The following is a 12,014-nucleotide window of genomic DNA, read 5'->3' as shown; positions in this document are numbered from 1 at the left end:
GCCGCTGTGCCTTGTGCTGCAGTAACTTATCCCCGCCAGCTGCAGTGGGGGACCCCCGCCAGTGTAGCTTGTGCTCAGGTCATCTTCGGACTCCGGCCTCCTGTCATACATCCGGCCTCCTGTCATACACGCTGCTGCGTTTGGCTTCCCGGGTCCTGCCATTCACCCCCCGTCTCCCTGTCTACGCAGTATCCCCGAGTTCTCCTCTGTCATCTTCGGGCTCCGGCCTCTTGTCATTCACACTGCCGCACTTGGTGGCGGGGGTTAGTGGCTGCAGGGGAGATGAGGCGACACGGGCGGCAAGCTCCTAGCACCGTGAGGACTGAGGTTTGGTTGAGATGGAGGGTTAGTTTCACTGATAGACTTACATTATTAGCTGTAAATGCTTCCATGTTAATGCAGCCCTGCTCTCACATGGAAGCATTTACAGTTAATAATGTAAGCCTAACCCTCCATTCAAGGCGAAACTCATTCCACGCTGCTAGGACCTTGCACGAGCCAGCCAATCAGCAGCTTGTGGGCATACACTGGCGGATACAGCCCATCACTAGGTCTCCACCCATACTTAAGGTGGAGACAAGATACAATAGTACCACATATTTCCATCTGTTTACTTTATTCTGGTGCACATTTGAAAAACGTAAGTTTTTGTTTAACCATTTAGGAGACATACAAATTTAACATTACTTATCAACATTTTGAGGAACACTGTTTTCCTACACCAAGCCAAGATTGCAAAGGCTCATAGGTGTCAGAATGATAGATACTCCCACAAAAGACCCCATTTTAAAAACTACATCTCTTAATGTATTCACTTGGGGGTGTCATGAGTATTTTGACCGCACGGTTTTTTTCAGGAATTAATGTAATTCAGAGAAGAAATAAAATTTCATATTTTGGCAAATATGTAATTTCAAAGACATTTTTTTTTCTTAATGCACATGAAAATTAAAATTTACACCCCAAAATGTTTATTCTGTGTTCAGAGAAATACCCATTGTGGCCCTAATCTTATATCTGTATGCACAACAAGGCCCAAACCGAAAGGAGCAGCCGGTGGCTTTAAGAACAGACTTTTTGCTTGAAGGCGATTTAGGCTCCATTGCCCACTTGTAGAGCACTTGAGTGGCCAATACGACAGAGAACACCCACAAATGACCCCATTTTGAAAACTAGACCCCTTAAGGTATTCATCTAGCGGTGTACTGCATATTTTGACTCCACAGTTTTTGAATGAATCTAAGCAAAGCAGAAGAAAAAATTACGATTTTCATTTTTATGGCAATCGTGTCATTTTAAAAACAGTTTTTTCTGTACAACACACATATGAATGAAGACTAAAAAATGGATACCCCTGTTTGTCCCGTGTTCAGAAATATACCCATTGTGACCCTAATCTTGTGTTTGGCTGCACAACGGGGCCCAAAGGAAAGGAGCATTGAAGTTCAATTGTTTTTAACATTTATGTGATCGTCATTAACCGTTGCATAACGGCGATCACGTGTTCGGAGACCGCTCACTGCTGCCCTCGGTCACTGCTCCAGGCTCTCGGCTACCTTTAGTAGTCAGAAGCAAAGAGATTTTAAATTTCCCGGACCCTCCCCAGCTTCTGCACTTGCGTTCACCATTTTGCCGACGTGTGCATGCGCCAAAGTTGGGTAAAAGGTCTACGGATAAAGAGTCGTCGGGGAACATCGCCGGAAGCCTTAGGCCTCCTGCACATGGCTAGGTCGGACCCCGCATGCGGGATATTCCCACAGCGGAGTTAGACCCGGTGCCCCCTAGAGTACCTGTCCGGCGGCTTCTGCACACGCTGCGGATCTTCTGGACGGCACTCTGTCACGCATGCGCAGTAGCCATCGGCGCTGAAGGGGGGGTGACACGTGTCCAGCAGAAGTGCCACGGGACAGACGGTTTTCATTGATTTCAATTAGTAGCCAGGAACCAAGCGATTTCAAATGTCCCGTGCCGATCTCTTCTGCGCATGTTCCGCCAATTGTCCTATGGTGCGCATGCACAGAAGATGGCAGAGGGTCCGTTCCGGAGGGGAGGGGAGTAGTTTTCACACCCCTCAAGGATGTGATGCTTCATGTTGTCAGCTACCTCCGGCACAGACAGCATGGAGCTGTCACGTCCTCAGCCCACGGGGCTTTAATCCAAAGAGGATGCATGTTTTTACGTCCTCTAGGATTAAAGCCCACTTAGCTAGGATGTAAAAAGGCAATGGGGCCGTCACTTAAATGTTAATGGGATGAATAAAATCTTTCTAGAAATTTGAAGAAAAAACATTAAATAGAACATTTCAGTATTTTCCCAGTTAAAATTTTGCTGGAGAATACCCATAATGTTCGATATACGGTTGCAGCACACAATATCATTTGGCGCAGGCGCTCTTAGTTCAATCAGACGCCCGAGAGAGCTCAATGAGCAGTGTCCACCAGATGTTCCCGGGTGATCAGCGAGTCCAGCTGCTATGGATCAGCCATAGTCCTATTAGGATCTGGCTTACAGGCGGGTAGGTCCTTTTTGGTTTTTAAATAATTGGCGATTGGTGATGTGTTGGGTTCTGCTTTGTATATAAAGGGTGTGTATGCCATTGATGTTCATTGGCTTGAAAAAACTGTTGTCTAACAGTCGAAACGTTGCTGCTGTATGCAAGGATGAAACAATAAAGAAGAAATGATTCTTAAGACGATTTTGTTTCTGTGATTGAGGACACCCCAAATGCTGCTTGTAACCACATGTTAATTTGCTGGAGAATACAGTACGTCGTTATATAGTACATGAGGAATGTGTAGAGACTTTAGGCAGGATTACACACAGATGAAAGCAAACTACACAAAAATGTTTCAGAGTTAGAGTCTGGTGGATGCAGAGGTGCCAGCTTAAGTTAATGGGCCATTATAGCACAAGACTGCAAGAACGTCTGGCAAAGAATGTGAGAAGGCGGTTCAGTAAGGGCTCATTTACACAAGCTTATTTTGCATCCGTATTATGTCCATAACTTTTTAAGGATATAATACACACAGCATAGAATACCGATGGTTTACATTGGTATATTATGAAACAAAAAATAGCATGTTCGCTGAAAACCTAAGCCCGAACACGGGGGGGGCGCGAGCGGCTTCCTTGCCTCCCGGTACGCACTGCTGGGGACTGAATGAACATTAACCCCTGCGCTCCTGAGCGGCCGGCGGCCCGGAGACCGGACACCTCCCGAGGGGCTGAGATCTCCGGCACCCGGCTGCGCCACCTACTTGCCACCTGAGACAACCCGGCCGTCACGGAATCCACGGAGGGCCGTGGGCTGACGGTTTGAACGATCTGACTGACCGGCTGGCGCCTTCTCCTCCGCTGCCGCGAGGACACAACGCACTGGGCCTGGTGGAACAGCCGTCCGGGCGGTCCCGGCGCCTGTTACTGGGCTTGACGATCCCTGGGGGCGCGCTGCTCCCGGCTGTTCGGCGAAACAGAGCCCCCTTGCTGCCGCGGAGAGACAGAATTCCCGATTCCCCTGCCGCGGTTCGTCTGCCGCGGAGCTGTCGAGAACCGCGACTCGTCTAACCGCCCGGCACTTTCACCACCGCAGTGAACGCAACTCACCACACCCGGCTGGACGCCGGGGGCAAGACGACCTGCCGAACGTGATCCGGCCCAGCGGAGCCGGCGACAAAATCGTAAGTGGGGACAAAGGTCGGGGGACAACACCTTGCAGCGGCACGCCGCCGAGCTAGACGCCAAGCGCCTGGAGAGGAGAAGCCCGGACGGGGAAACCCCATCCCCTCCGAACTAATTTGGACTTGAGCCAGCAAACCATAAAGTACCTCCTCACTCTGACTCTCCCCTCTGCGGCTCTGTTGAGACCCCCTAACCGCTACAGAGGAGGCCGCTAAGACCCGACGACTATCCGGCTGAGCTACCTGAACTGACCGGAGCCCAAAATAAAATAATATCTCCCTATATTGATAACTCATCTCACCAGTACGCTAAACTCCGGAAGACGATCGAGACTCTGTGACAGTAAGGCCCCCGGAGATAATAACAATCTAAACTCTCTATTAGAACCCTCACAAGCTACTGGATCGACTAACCAGCCCCATAAGCAAGTAATCTTCTTTAGAAATACTCACACGTTCACATCACCAAAGAAACCGCTTACGCTTTCAGTCAAACACGTTAAATAACTGCCCGTGAACATGAGCACGCGCGCAAAAAGCGGCCCTGCGGCAGAGAGACTGAAAGAATTTTCACGCACCGAAACTCCGGAGCATACCCCCCGAGTGACACGACCCGCTCAAACAAAAGAAACCGAAGATGCATCTGGGCAGCCACCAGAACCAACAATGCGTCAACTCCTGGAGGCAATTAACACCTGCAAGTCCGCCCTTACAGATAAGATAGAAGAGGTCAAATCAGACGTAGTCCTCCTGAGACAAGATCTACAAAATATGCGCGGCAGGGTGAGGGAGATGGAGGACCGCATTTCGAATGTGGAGGACTCCCTGCGTCCAATCCCCGCAACAGTCAAGAAAGCCATGAGAACAGCGGAATATTGTCAAGCAAAAACCGATGATCTTGAAAATAGGGCGCGCCGCAATAATTTACGCATAATCGGCCTACCTGAGAAGACAGAAGGCTCACAACCAGAACTATTTGCGGAAAATTGGCTAAAATCATTGTTGGGTGAAGACACCTTTTCTGCCCACTTTGCCGTGGAGAGGGCTCATCGCGTCCCGGCGAAACCACCACAGCCGGGCGCACCCCCACGTCCGTTTCTAGCAAGAATTCTTAACTGCAGGGATCGTGACGCTGCCCTACGTCAAGCCAGAATAAAAGGCCCACTCAAGCACAACAACTCAGTGATATCTATCTTTCCTGACTTTTCTGCGGACTTGCAAAAACAAAGAGCTACCTTTATGGAGGTTAAAAAGAAATTTAGGGACAGAAGTATCCCCTATTCAATGGCATACCCAGCCCGTCTGCGCATCGCCGCAGAGGGAAAAGTAATTTTTTTACACTCTCCTACTGAAGCTCTGGAGTGGCTTGAAATGCATCCGGCATCACCAAGAGGCGCCAATTCATAACATGTATAAATATGTATACTGAGTTGAAATGTGGCTGAGAAGCTTACTATTCCCCTGACCTACTGGTGGTGTGCCAGCCGTCCATGCCGCGGACCTGTAGCCCGGGACCTCCCGTGTCTCAACGTTACTTTAATTTAATAATCCAAGTCCACCAGACAAAGCCAGCCACCCATAGGCCACTGGGACCCTTTCCCCCCCAGTAAGATCAGCTACCTACAGATAGTTTGTAGCTTAAGGTTTTCATCGACTCCTGTCTTTAGATTTACTGGAACCCTAATTTAGGGTTCCTACGTTTATATTCAGACAGGATGCTAATAACCAATGGTTTAAACTGTTTTGAGACAATTGTTGTTATATGTTTTGAACTGTCTATGCCAATGACCCCCACTGCTCTGTACTTGCAAAGCCCTTCCCCCCGTCCTCCCCCAATTATAGGGGCGCCGATCGAGACCTATATTTACACCGATACCAATGTCTTTAAAATATCTTAGCTGGAATGTACGTGGTCTCGGCACAGCCCTTAAGCGCAGGAAAGTCTTCTCCTTTATTAAACAAACAAACCCCCATATCGTGTGTTTGCAGGAGACCCACCTCACCAGGGACAGAGCCGACACCCTTAAGAAGCCGTGGGTACAGTGGGCGGCCCACTCCTTTCACACCCCCTCTTCCAGAGGCGTTACATTGCTTATACACAGATCCATAAGATGGAACCCTATTAATGTCCGTAAAGACCCGGAGGGTAGATCAATATTTGTGTATGCAGAAATAGATTCCAAACCATATGTCATCTTATGTATTTATAATCCACCACACAATAACCTCTCCCTCCTTCAGACGGCTGTGTTCTTCGCACACCAATACCCCTCAGTAGGAGTACTTTGTATGGGAGACTTTAATCTAGTAATGGACCCGACCAAAGACAAATTCTATGCCCTAGCTAACACAAATACAAGCACTAACTCCTCCCTCCGGCAGATAACCGAGAGCGTGGGTTGGGTCGACCTCTGGCGGCTACATCATCCCGACACCCTGGAATATACTTGCCACTCCCCCGGCCAGAACTCCCTCTCGAGAATTGACTATATATTCAGTTCCGCGGAAGTGGCGGTGTATCTTTCAGATGTAACACATTGTCCGCGGGGAATATCGGACCACAGTCCGATACTTCTAACACTGAAATTTCCCCAACTCAAAATTTTGCCTACCTGGAAACTACACCCATTTTGGCTTAAATTGTTGGGCCCAGACGACCAAACTCCGTTCCATATATCCCTCTTCTTAGATATCCATAATAACAATACCCACCAGGCCCTGAGATGGGATACCCTTAAAGCATACCTTCGGGGGTTCCTTAAATCAGCCATTACATATATCAAACAAACGACAGCCCAGGCGGACAGAGAGATAGAAAGCAAGACACTCGAGGCAGAAAAGACCTATACTGATAACCCCACGGACTCTAACAAAGAAGCATGGCTCAGTTGTTCCCGCCTCTACAAACACCAAGTTCACGTTAAGGCCAAACGTAAATTATTCTTTGCGAAGCAATATTACTTCGAACTAGGCAACCAATCCAGCCATTTGTTAGCCAATCTGATTAAACACGAGAAACACCTAAACACAATCCTTAAGATAAAAGATCAAAATGGTGCGGAGCTGACTGACGCCCCAGCCATCACAAATCGCTTTAAAGAATACTACGCTAACCTATATAGCTCACCCACAAATTTTACAAAGGCAGATATCCTAGACTATCTGAGTGACCTAACCTTTCCAACATTGTCCGAAGAACAGGTGGAGTTCCTGGAGGCCCCAATCACCCTAGACGAAATACGGCAGACAATCCGAGACATGGCACCTAATAAAGCTCCAGGCCCGGACGGCCTCCCGATTGAAATGTACCGGAAATATGACGAACAACTGGCCCCGCTGCTACTAGAAACATTACAACAGGCCCAATTAGACCAATCCCTTCCGCCCTCGTTCTACGGAGCATCTATTATAGTCATTTTGAAACCAGACAAAGACCCCACAGACTGTAGCTCATACCGACCCATATCCCTGGTAAATGTCGATTACAAAATCCTAACAAAACTCCTGGCCACAAGACTAAATCAAGTAATCCTATCTATTATACACCCTGACCAGACCGGCTTTATGCCAGGAAAGTCCACAACAATCAACATACGGAGAGTACAGACAGCAATTCAACTGGGCAAACAGTTTAACATGCCCTGGGCATTGGTCTCATTAGACATAATGAAGGCCTTCGATTCGCTGGAGTGGACTTTCCTCGAGGCCTGCCTGGTTCGCTTCGGGTTTGGCCCCCAATTCTTACAATGGGTTAAAACCATTTACAAATCGCCAAGCGCCAATGTAATAGTAAACGGCATTCCATCCACCGAGTTCCGCCTCGCAAGAGGCACCCGTCAGGGCTGCCCGCTGTCCCCGGCACTATTTGCCATAGCCATTGAAGCCATGGCAATCCGGTTGAGAAGCACCCCTGAAGTAACCGGCATTAAATGGGCGGGCCTTGAAAGTAAAGTGGGCTTATATGCGGATGATACAATCCTATTTTTGTCAGACCCTATAACCTCCTTCTCCCACGCTATGACCCAAATTGACAAATTTTCCTACTTATCGGGTCTACATGTCAACTGGCCCAAGTCCACAATTCTATATACAAATCTCGACCCAATAATAGACCCTTGTGTCGCCAGATATAACCTAGCCGTGGTTTCCACTTTCAAATACTTAGGAATATATATGTCCCGAAATCCAAACAACGCCATAAAAGATAATATCGACCCACTGCTTGGGAATGTCAAAAATAAACTAGAGCGATGGGCCAAATTACCGCTTTCGGTAGCTGGCCGTATAAACCTGATAAAGATGGCGATTCAACCTAAATGCCTGTATATACTACAACATATGCCAATAGTTGTACCCAAACGCATCTTTCAAGCCCTCAATTCCTTCACTACATCTTTCATTTGGAACTCCACACGATCCAAGCTTAGTCTTTCGACCCTACAAAGACCGAAGGAGCGGGCTGGAATGGCGCTCCCAGACCTGCACGTATATTACCTAGCCGGACAGCTACGCAACGTCCGGAGCTGGTTCCTAGAGCGGGAAATGCCCATCGCTGACCAATACCTGGCAAAACAAGTAAAGGGTAACAACCTTTTAAATTTCCTGGAATTCCCAGAACATACCAACGCTCCCGATATACTGCCACTTCACAAACTAGCTTTAAAGGTGTGGAGGGAGGCTAAGGCCATCCAACAGTACAAAGGAGTAATGTGCGAACTTCCCTTATGGAACAACCCCGGCCTTAAAGCCCTCCAGTCAGTCCCAGACCCTCAATATTGGAGGTCTTTTGGAGTGGTGTCGGTGGGAGACGTATATACAGACGGGAGTCTCCTCACATTTAACCAATTGCGGGAAAAAACACAGTCCCCACAACTTCAGCTATTTAGATACTTTCAGTTGCGGCACGCCCTGAACTCCCAATTCCCACCTACCTCCACAAACATATCCAAATACCCCACAATTGGTATCCTCAGATCCCAGGGACCCAAGGGCCTAATCTCGGTGCTCTACACGCACCTCCTTTCAGCCAAAACCGACCATAACCCGCCCTCAGCCTACGATAGATGGAAGACAGCCATTCCGTCCTTAACGCCGGAGGATTGGACAGATATATCCGAATCCCATCTCTCAGTTTCCCCTGCAGTCAACAATAAACTGATCCAGCTATATATTATCCACCAAGCATACCTCACACCCAGCCGTCTATATAAAATGGGCAACTCTTCCTCAAACTCCTGCCATAGATGCCGCCAGCCAGAAGCTAATTTCTGGCATTTGATTTGGGACTGCCCCCTGGTAAATGGATTCTGGTCTGAGATTGTATCCTTCATAAACTCACTACTACCATCCCCTCTTAATATTGAGATGGACCCTAAGACGATCCTATTTGGCCTATTGGAGGAAGAGGAATGGCCATACCACACCCGCACCTTCCTACAGAAGACCTTATTCTTGGCGCGTAAAACAATAGCAACTTATTGGATGGCTGCGGGAATCCCTACGATCTCATGTTGGGTTCGGTCGGTGAACACAGTAATCTCCTACGAAAAAATTATTTACCAAAACAGAGGCTGCCCAAACAAATTTCAAAAAATATGGGATATCTGGCTGGATGCCAATTCCACTTTATCTGTAGAATGAACTCCCAGACTCATGTTCCCTCTTTCCATCCCCCCCCCCCAATCGCTCTCCTGTGCCCCCATTTACTAAGCAAATAGCAAACGCAGAGTTCCATCTCATAAAGAACTCATCCAATAGGCATAGACGGTTTGAGTTTAATTGTTTAAGTTTATCGCAACCCAAAAGAAAAAATGTACAAGGAAAATGTTATGTTATTACGTTCAAGCAAGTTACAACACAGCATGTACTATTTGTAATACCGAGTTTGTTTACCATATGATTTTATTATGTACTGTTCAAATTTTCCTTAATAAAGAAAATAAAGTTAAAAAAAAAAAAATAGCATGTTCTGTTTTGGTCTGCATTACGAACCAAAAATCACCATTCCAGTCTATGGAAGCATTTTCAGCAGGCGCATGTAAAACTTTCATACTCTACAAATGCACATGTTAGAATTCATTCTTTCTATCAGGTAGCCTCAAGTATCAAGACAAGTGTAATAATTGCAGCTAAAATTCAATGCATGGGTAGTAAATGTATTATATGTATGGGAAGTAAGAATAAAATGGTTAATTACAAGGAATTTTATAAATTGTACTGCTTCTATATGATCCAATATTTGGCAAATGATATATTTTCTACATTATATACTTTCACTTAGCACAATTTGCAAATATATGTTTAGAAGTAAAAAAAATGTTATTACCCTTGCTTTTCTTTCTGCTTCAAGGCGCTGCATGATAAGTATAGTGTCCATATCATCATCATCATCTTCATCCTCGTCATCATCCTCATCTTTCTGCTTGGACTCTTGAAGCCTCTTCTGGAATTGCCACTCTAGCATTAATTTGCGTAGTCTGTCATTCTCTTCAGCAGATCGTTCAGGTTTATTCTGCAGTTCATTGATTTCCTTGTTGAGCATGTCTACAATGTGCATCTGTTGCTGCTTTTCCAACTTCTCCTTAGCATCCCGCTTCCATGGATCAGGAGAAAGGCTGTCACTGGAAGAAAGTTCCTCTTTGCTGATTGTAATATACTGAAGATCTCGTCTTTCTATTGTGCGTGGCTGCTGTTGAGGTTGCAACTCTCGGATAACCGTTTCTTGAGGGCGGGAAAAAATTTCAGGTTTTTCTGGTTTTGTCTGTGGTATATTTGAAGGTGGTACTGAGGATTGTGGAATAACAAGCTGTGGAGGAGCAGCAGGCTGAGTCTGAACTTTTCCAAGTTTTCTCTCTTGCTCTCGTCTCTTCCTTTCTCTTTCCTCCTCTAATCGGGCTTTTTCCTTCTCATACCATCTCTGATGCTCTTCTCTTTTTTTCCTCTCTAATGCAGCAGATTGGGAGTTTAATTGAGAGGACAACTGATTTTGTGGTGGTGGAAGTGGTAAATCAACAGGAATGCCTTCAAATTTCTCAAACTCTCCTCCATAATGCATTGGCGGTGCTGGAAGATCTGTTCTAACAGACTGTGGCCCAACAACTGGAGCACACTGAGATGCAACTGGAGTTTTCCAACGCCCAGGACCCGTTCTGTTTAATGATGAGGCGGAAGAATATGTCTTCATAGAACTGTTCAGATGTTCTTGGCTGGATGTACTGGATTCCGCAGTGGAGGTTTGATTCATCCAACCATCCTTAATATCTATCTGTCTGTTTATTACCTCCAAATCTTTTAGCATCATGGGCTCTATATGACCTCGTTCTGGTTGAAATCCAGGCTCGTCTCTTGGAAATTCTTGGGAGCTCAACTCTTCTTGGGAATGTGCAATTTGCTATTAATAAAAAAAATATATAAAGGTTTATAAACTAAGGCTATAAAGAGAAAAAAATTACAGCAAGAAAACAAGTAATATGGATTTTAGGCTGGATTCCCACGGGACAGAAATCCAGCAGAAATCTTGCGGCTTGGCCACACCGAAAAGCCGCAAGATTTCCGCAGCTTTAAAACCCGCGGCATTTCGCCGCGGGTTTCAGAGCAGTTTGGATGCCAGCATTTCATTGCGGCTTTTTCCCCCCATAGAAAGGAGTGAGGCCGCAACGGGAAAAAAAAAATACACAAAAAATAGGAATTGACATGCTGCCCCCATGTGGGATTGGCCCCCCCATGTGGACAAGATTTTTGAAAATTCTCGTCCACATGGCTGGATAATCCCGGGATTAGGAGCTGCGGGCGGATTTGCTACACAGAACTTCCGTGGTAAATCCGTCCCGTGTGAACCCAGGCCTAAGGTAATCAACTACTTAAAAGGAAGCAGTCACCAGGTTCATACATTGACAGGGCTGTATGTTATTCTGAAATGCTGCAGGGTTTTAGAACAAACATACTTTTAAGATCAACACAGATTGGAGCTTGGAGTCATGTGGATGGAGCCCTGAGACCTCTCTCCACTAACATCAGAGTCCGACAGGTCTGTCCCCATATGCAAGTCTATGTGATGCAGGTAGAGCTCCACTCCATGACTCCAGATTCCGTACCATGCCGATCTTCAAAGTCTGTGTATTCTGAAATGCTGCAGCGTTTCAGACCAGCAAATAGAGCTCTGCAATGCACACAATTCCCTGTTTAATGCTCATTGTGGTTCCGACAGCATAAAACTGCTGAAAACCTGGTGACAGGTTAACTTTAAAGTAGGAAACTTTACACACAAAAATAAAAAATACTAAAGAGGTTACTTTTTAGCTTGTCTGACATTTGCTGTAAATTGCTTACTTGAATGGA

At 46.4% G+C, this 12,014-nt stretch overlaps 1 protein-coding gene across 3 annotated transcripts in view; it reads right to left on the bottom strand.

The window, feature by feature from the left end:
- Positions 1-12,014, bottom strand: part of AFDN (afadin, adherens junction formation factor) — a 145,710-nt gene that overhangs the window by 130,537 nt on the left and 3,159 nt on the right. For all 3 annotated transcript variants that reach the window (XM_066588688.1, XM_066588690.1, XM_066588689.1), the window contains exons 1-2: positions 12,006-12,014; positions 10,003-11,067 (exon numbers count right to left, since the gene is read on the bottom strand). The exon at positions 12,006-12,014 is cut by the window's right edge. In XM_066588688.1, coding sequence (XP_066444785.1) covers positions 10,003-11,067; positions 12,006-12,014 — 1,074 coding nt within the window. The remainder of the gene's footprint in view (positions 1-10,002; positions 11,068-12,005) is intronic.

Source organism: Eleutherodactylus coqui, unplaced genomic scaffold (genome assembly GCF_035609145.1).
Source record: "Eleutherodactylus coqui strain aEleCoq1 unplaced genomic scaffold, aEleCoq1.hap1 HAP1_SCAFFOLD_147, whole genome shotgun sequence".
NCBI lineage: Eukaryota > Metazoa > Chordata > Amphibia > Anura > Eleutherodactylidae > Eleutherodactylus > Eleutherodactylus coqui.
Note: the sequence above shows the minus strand (reverse complement) of the source record. Positions and strands in the feature narration are given on the sequence as shown.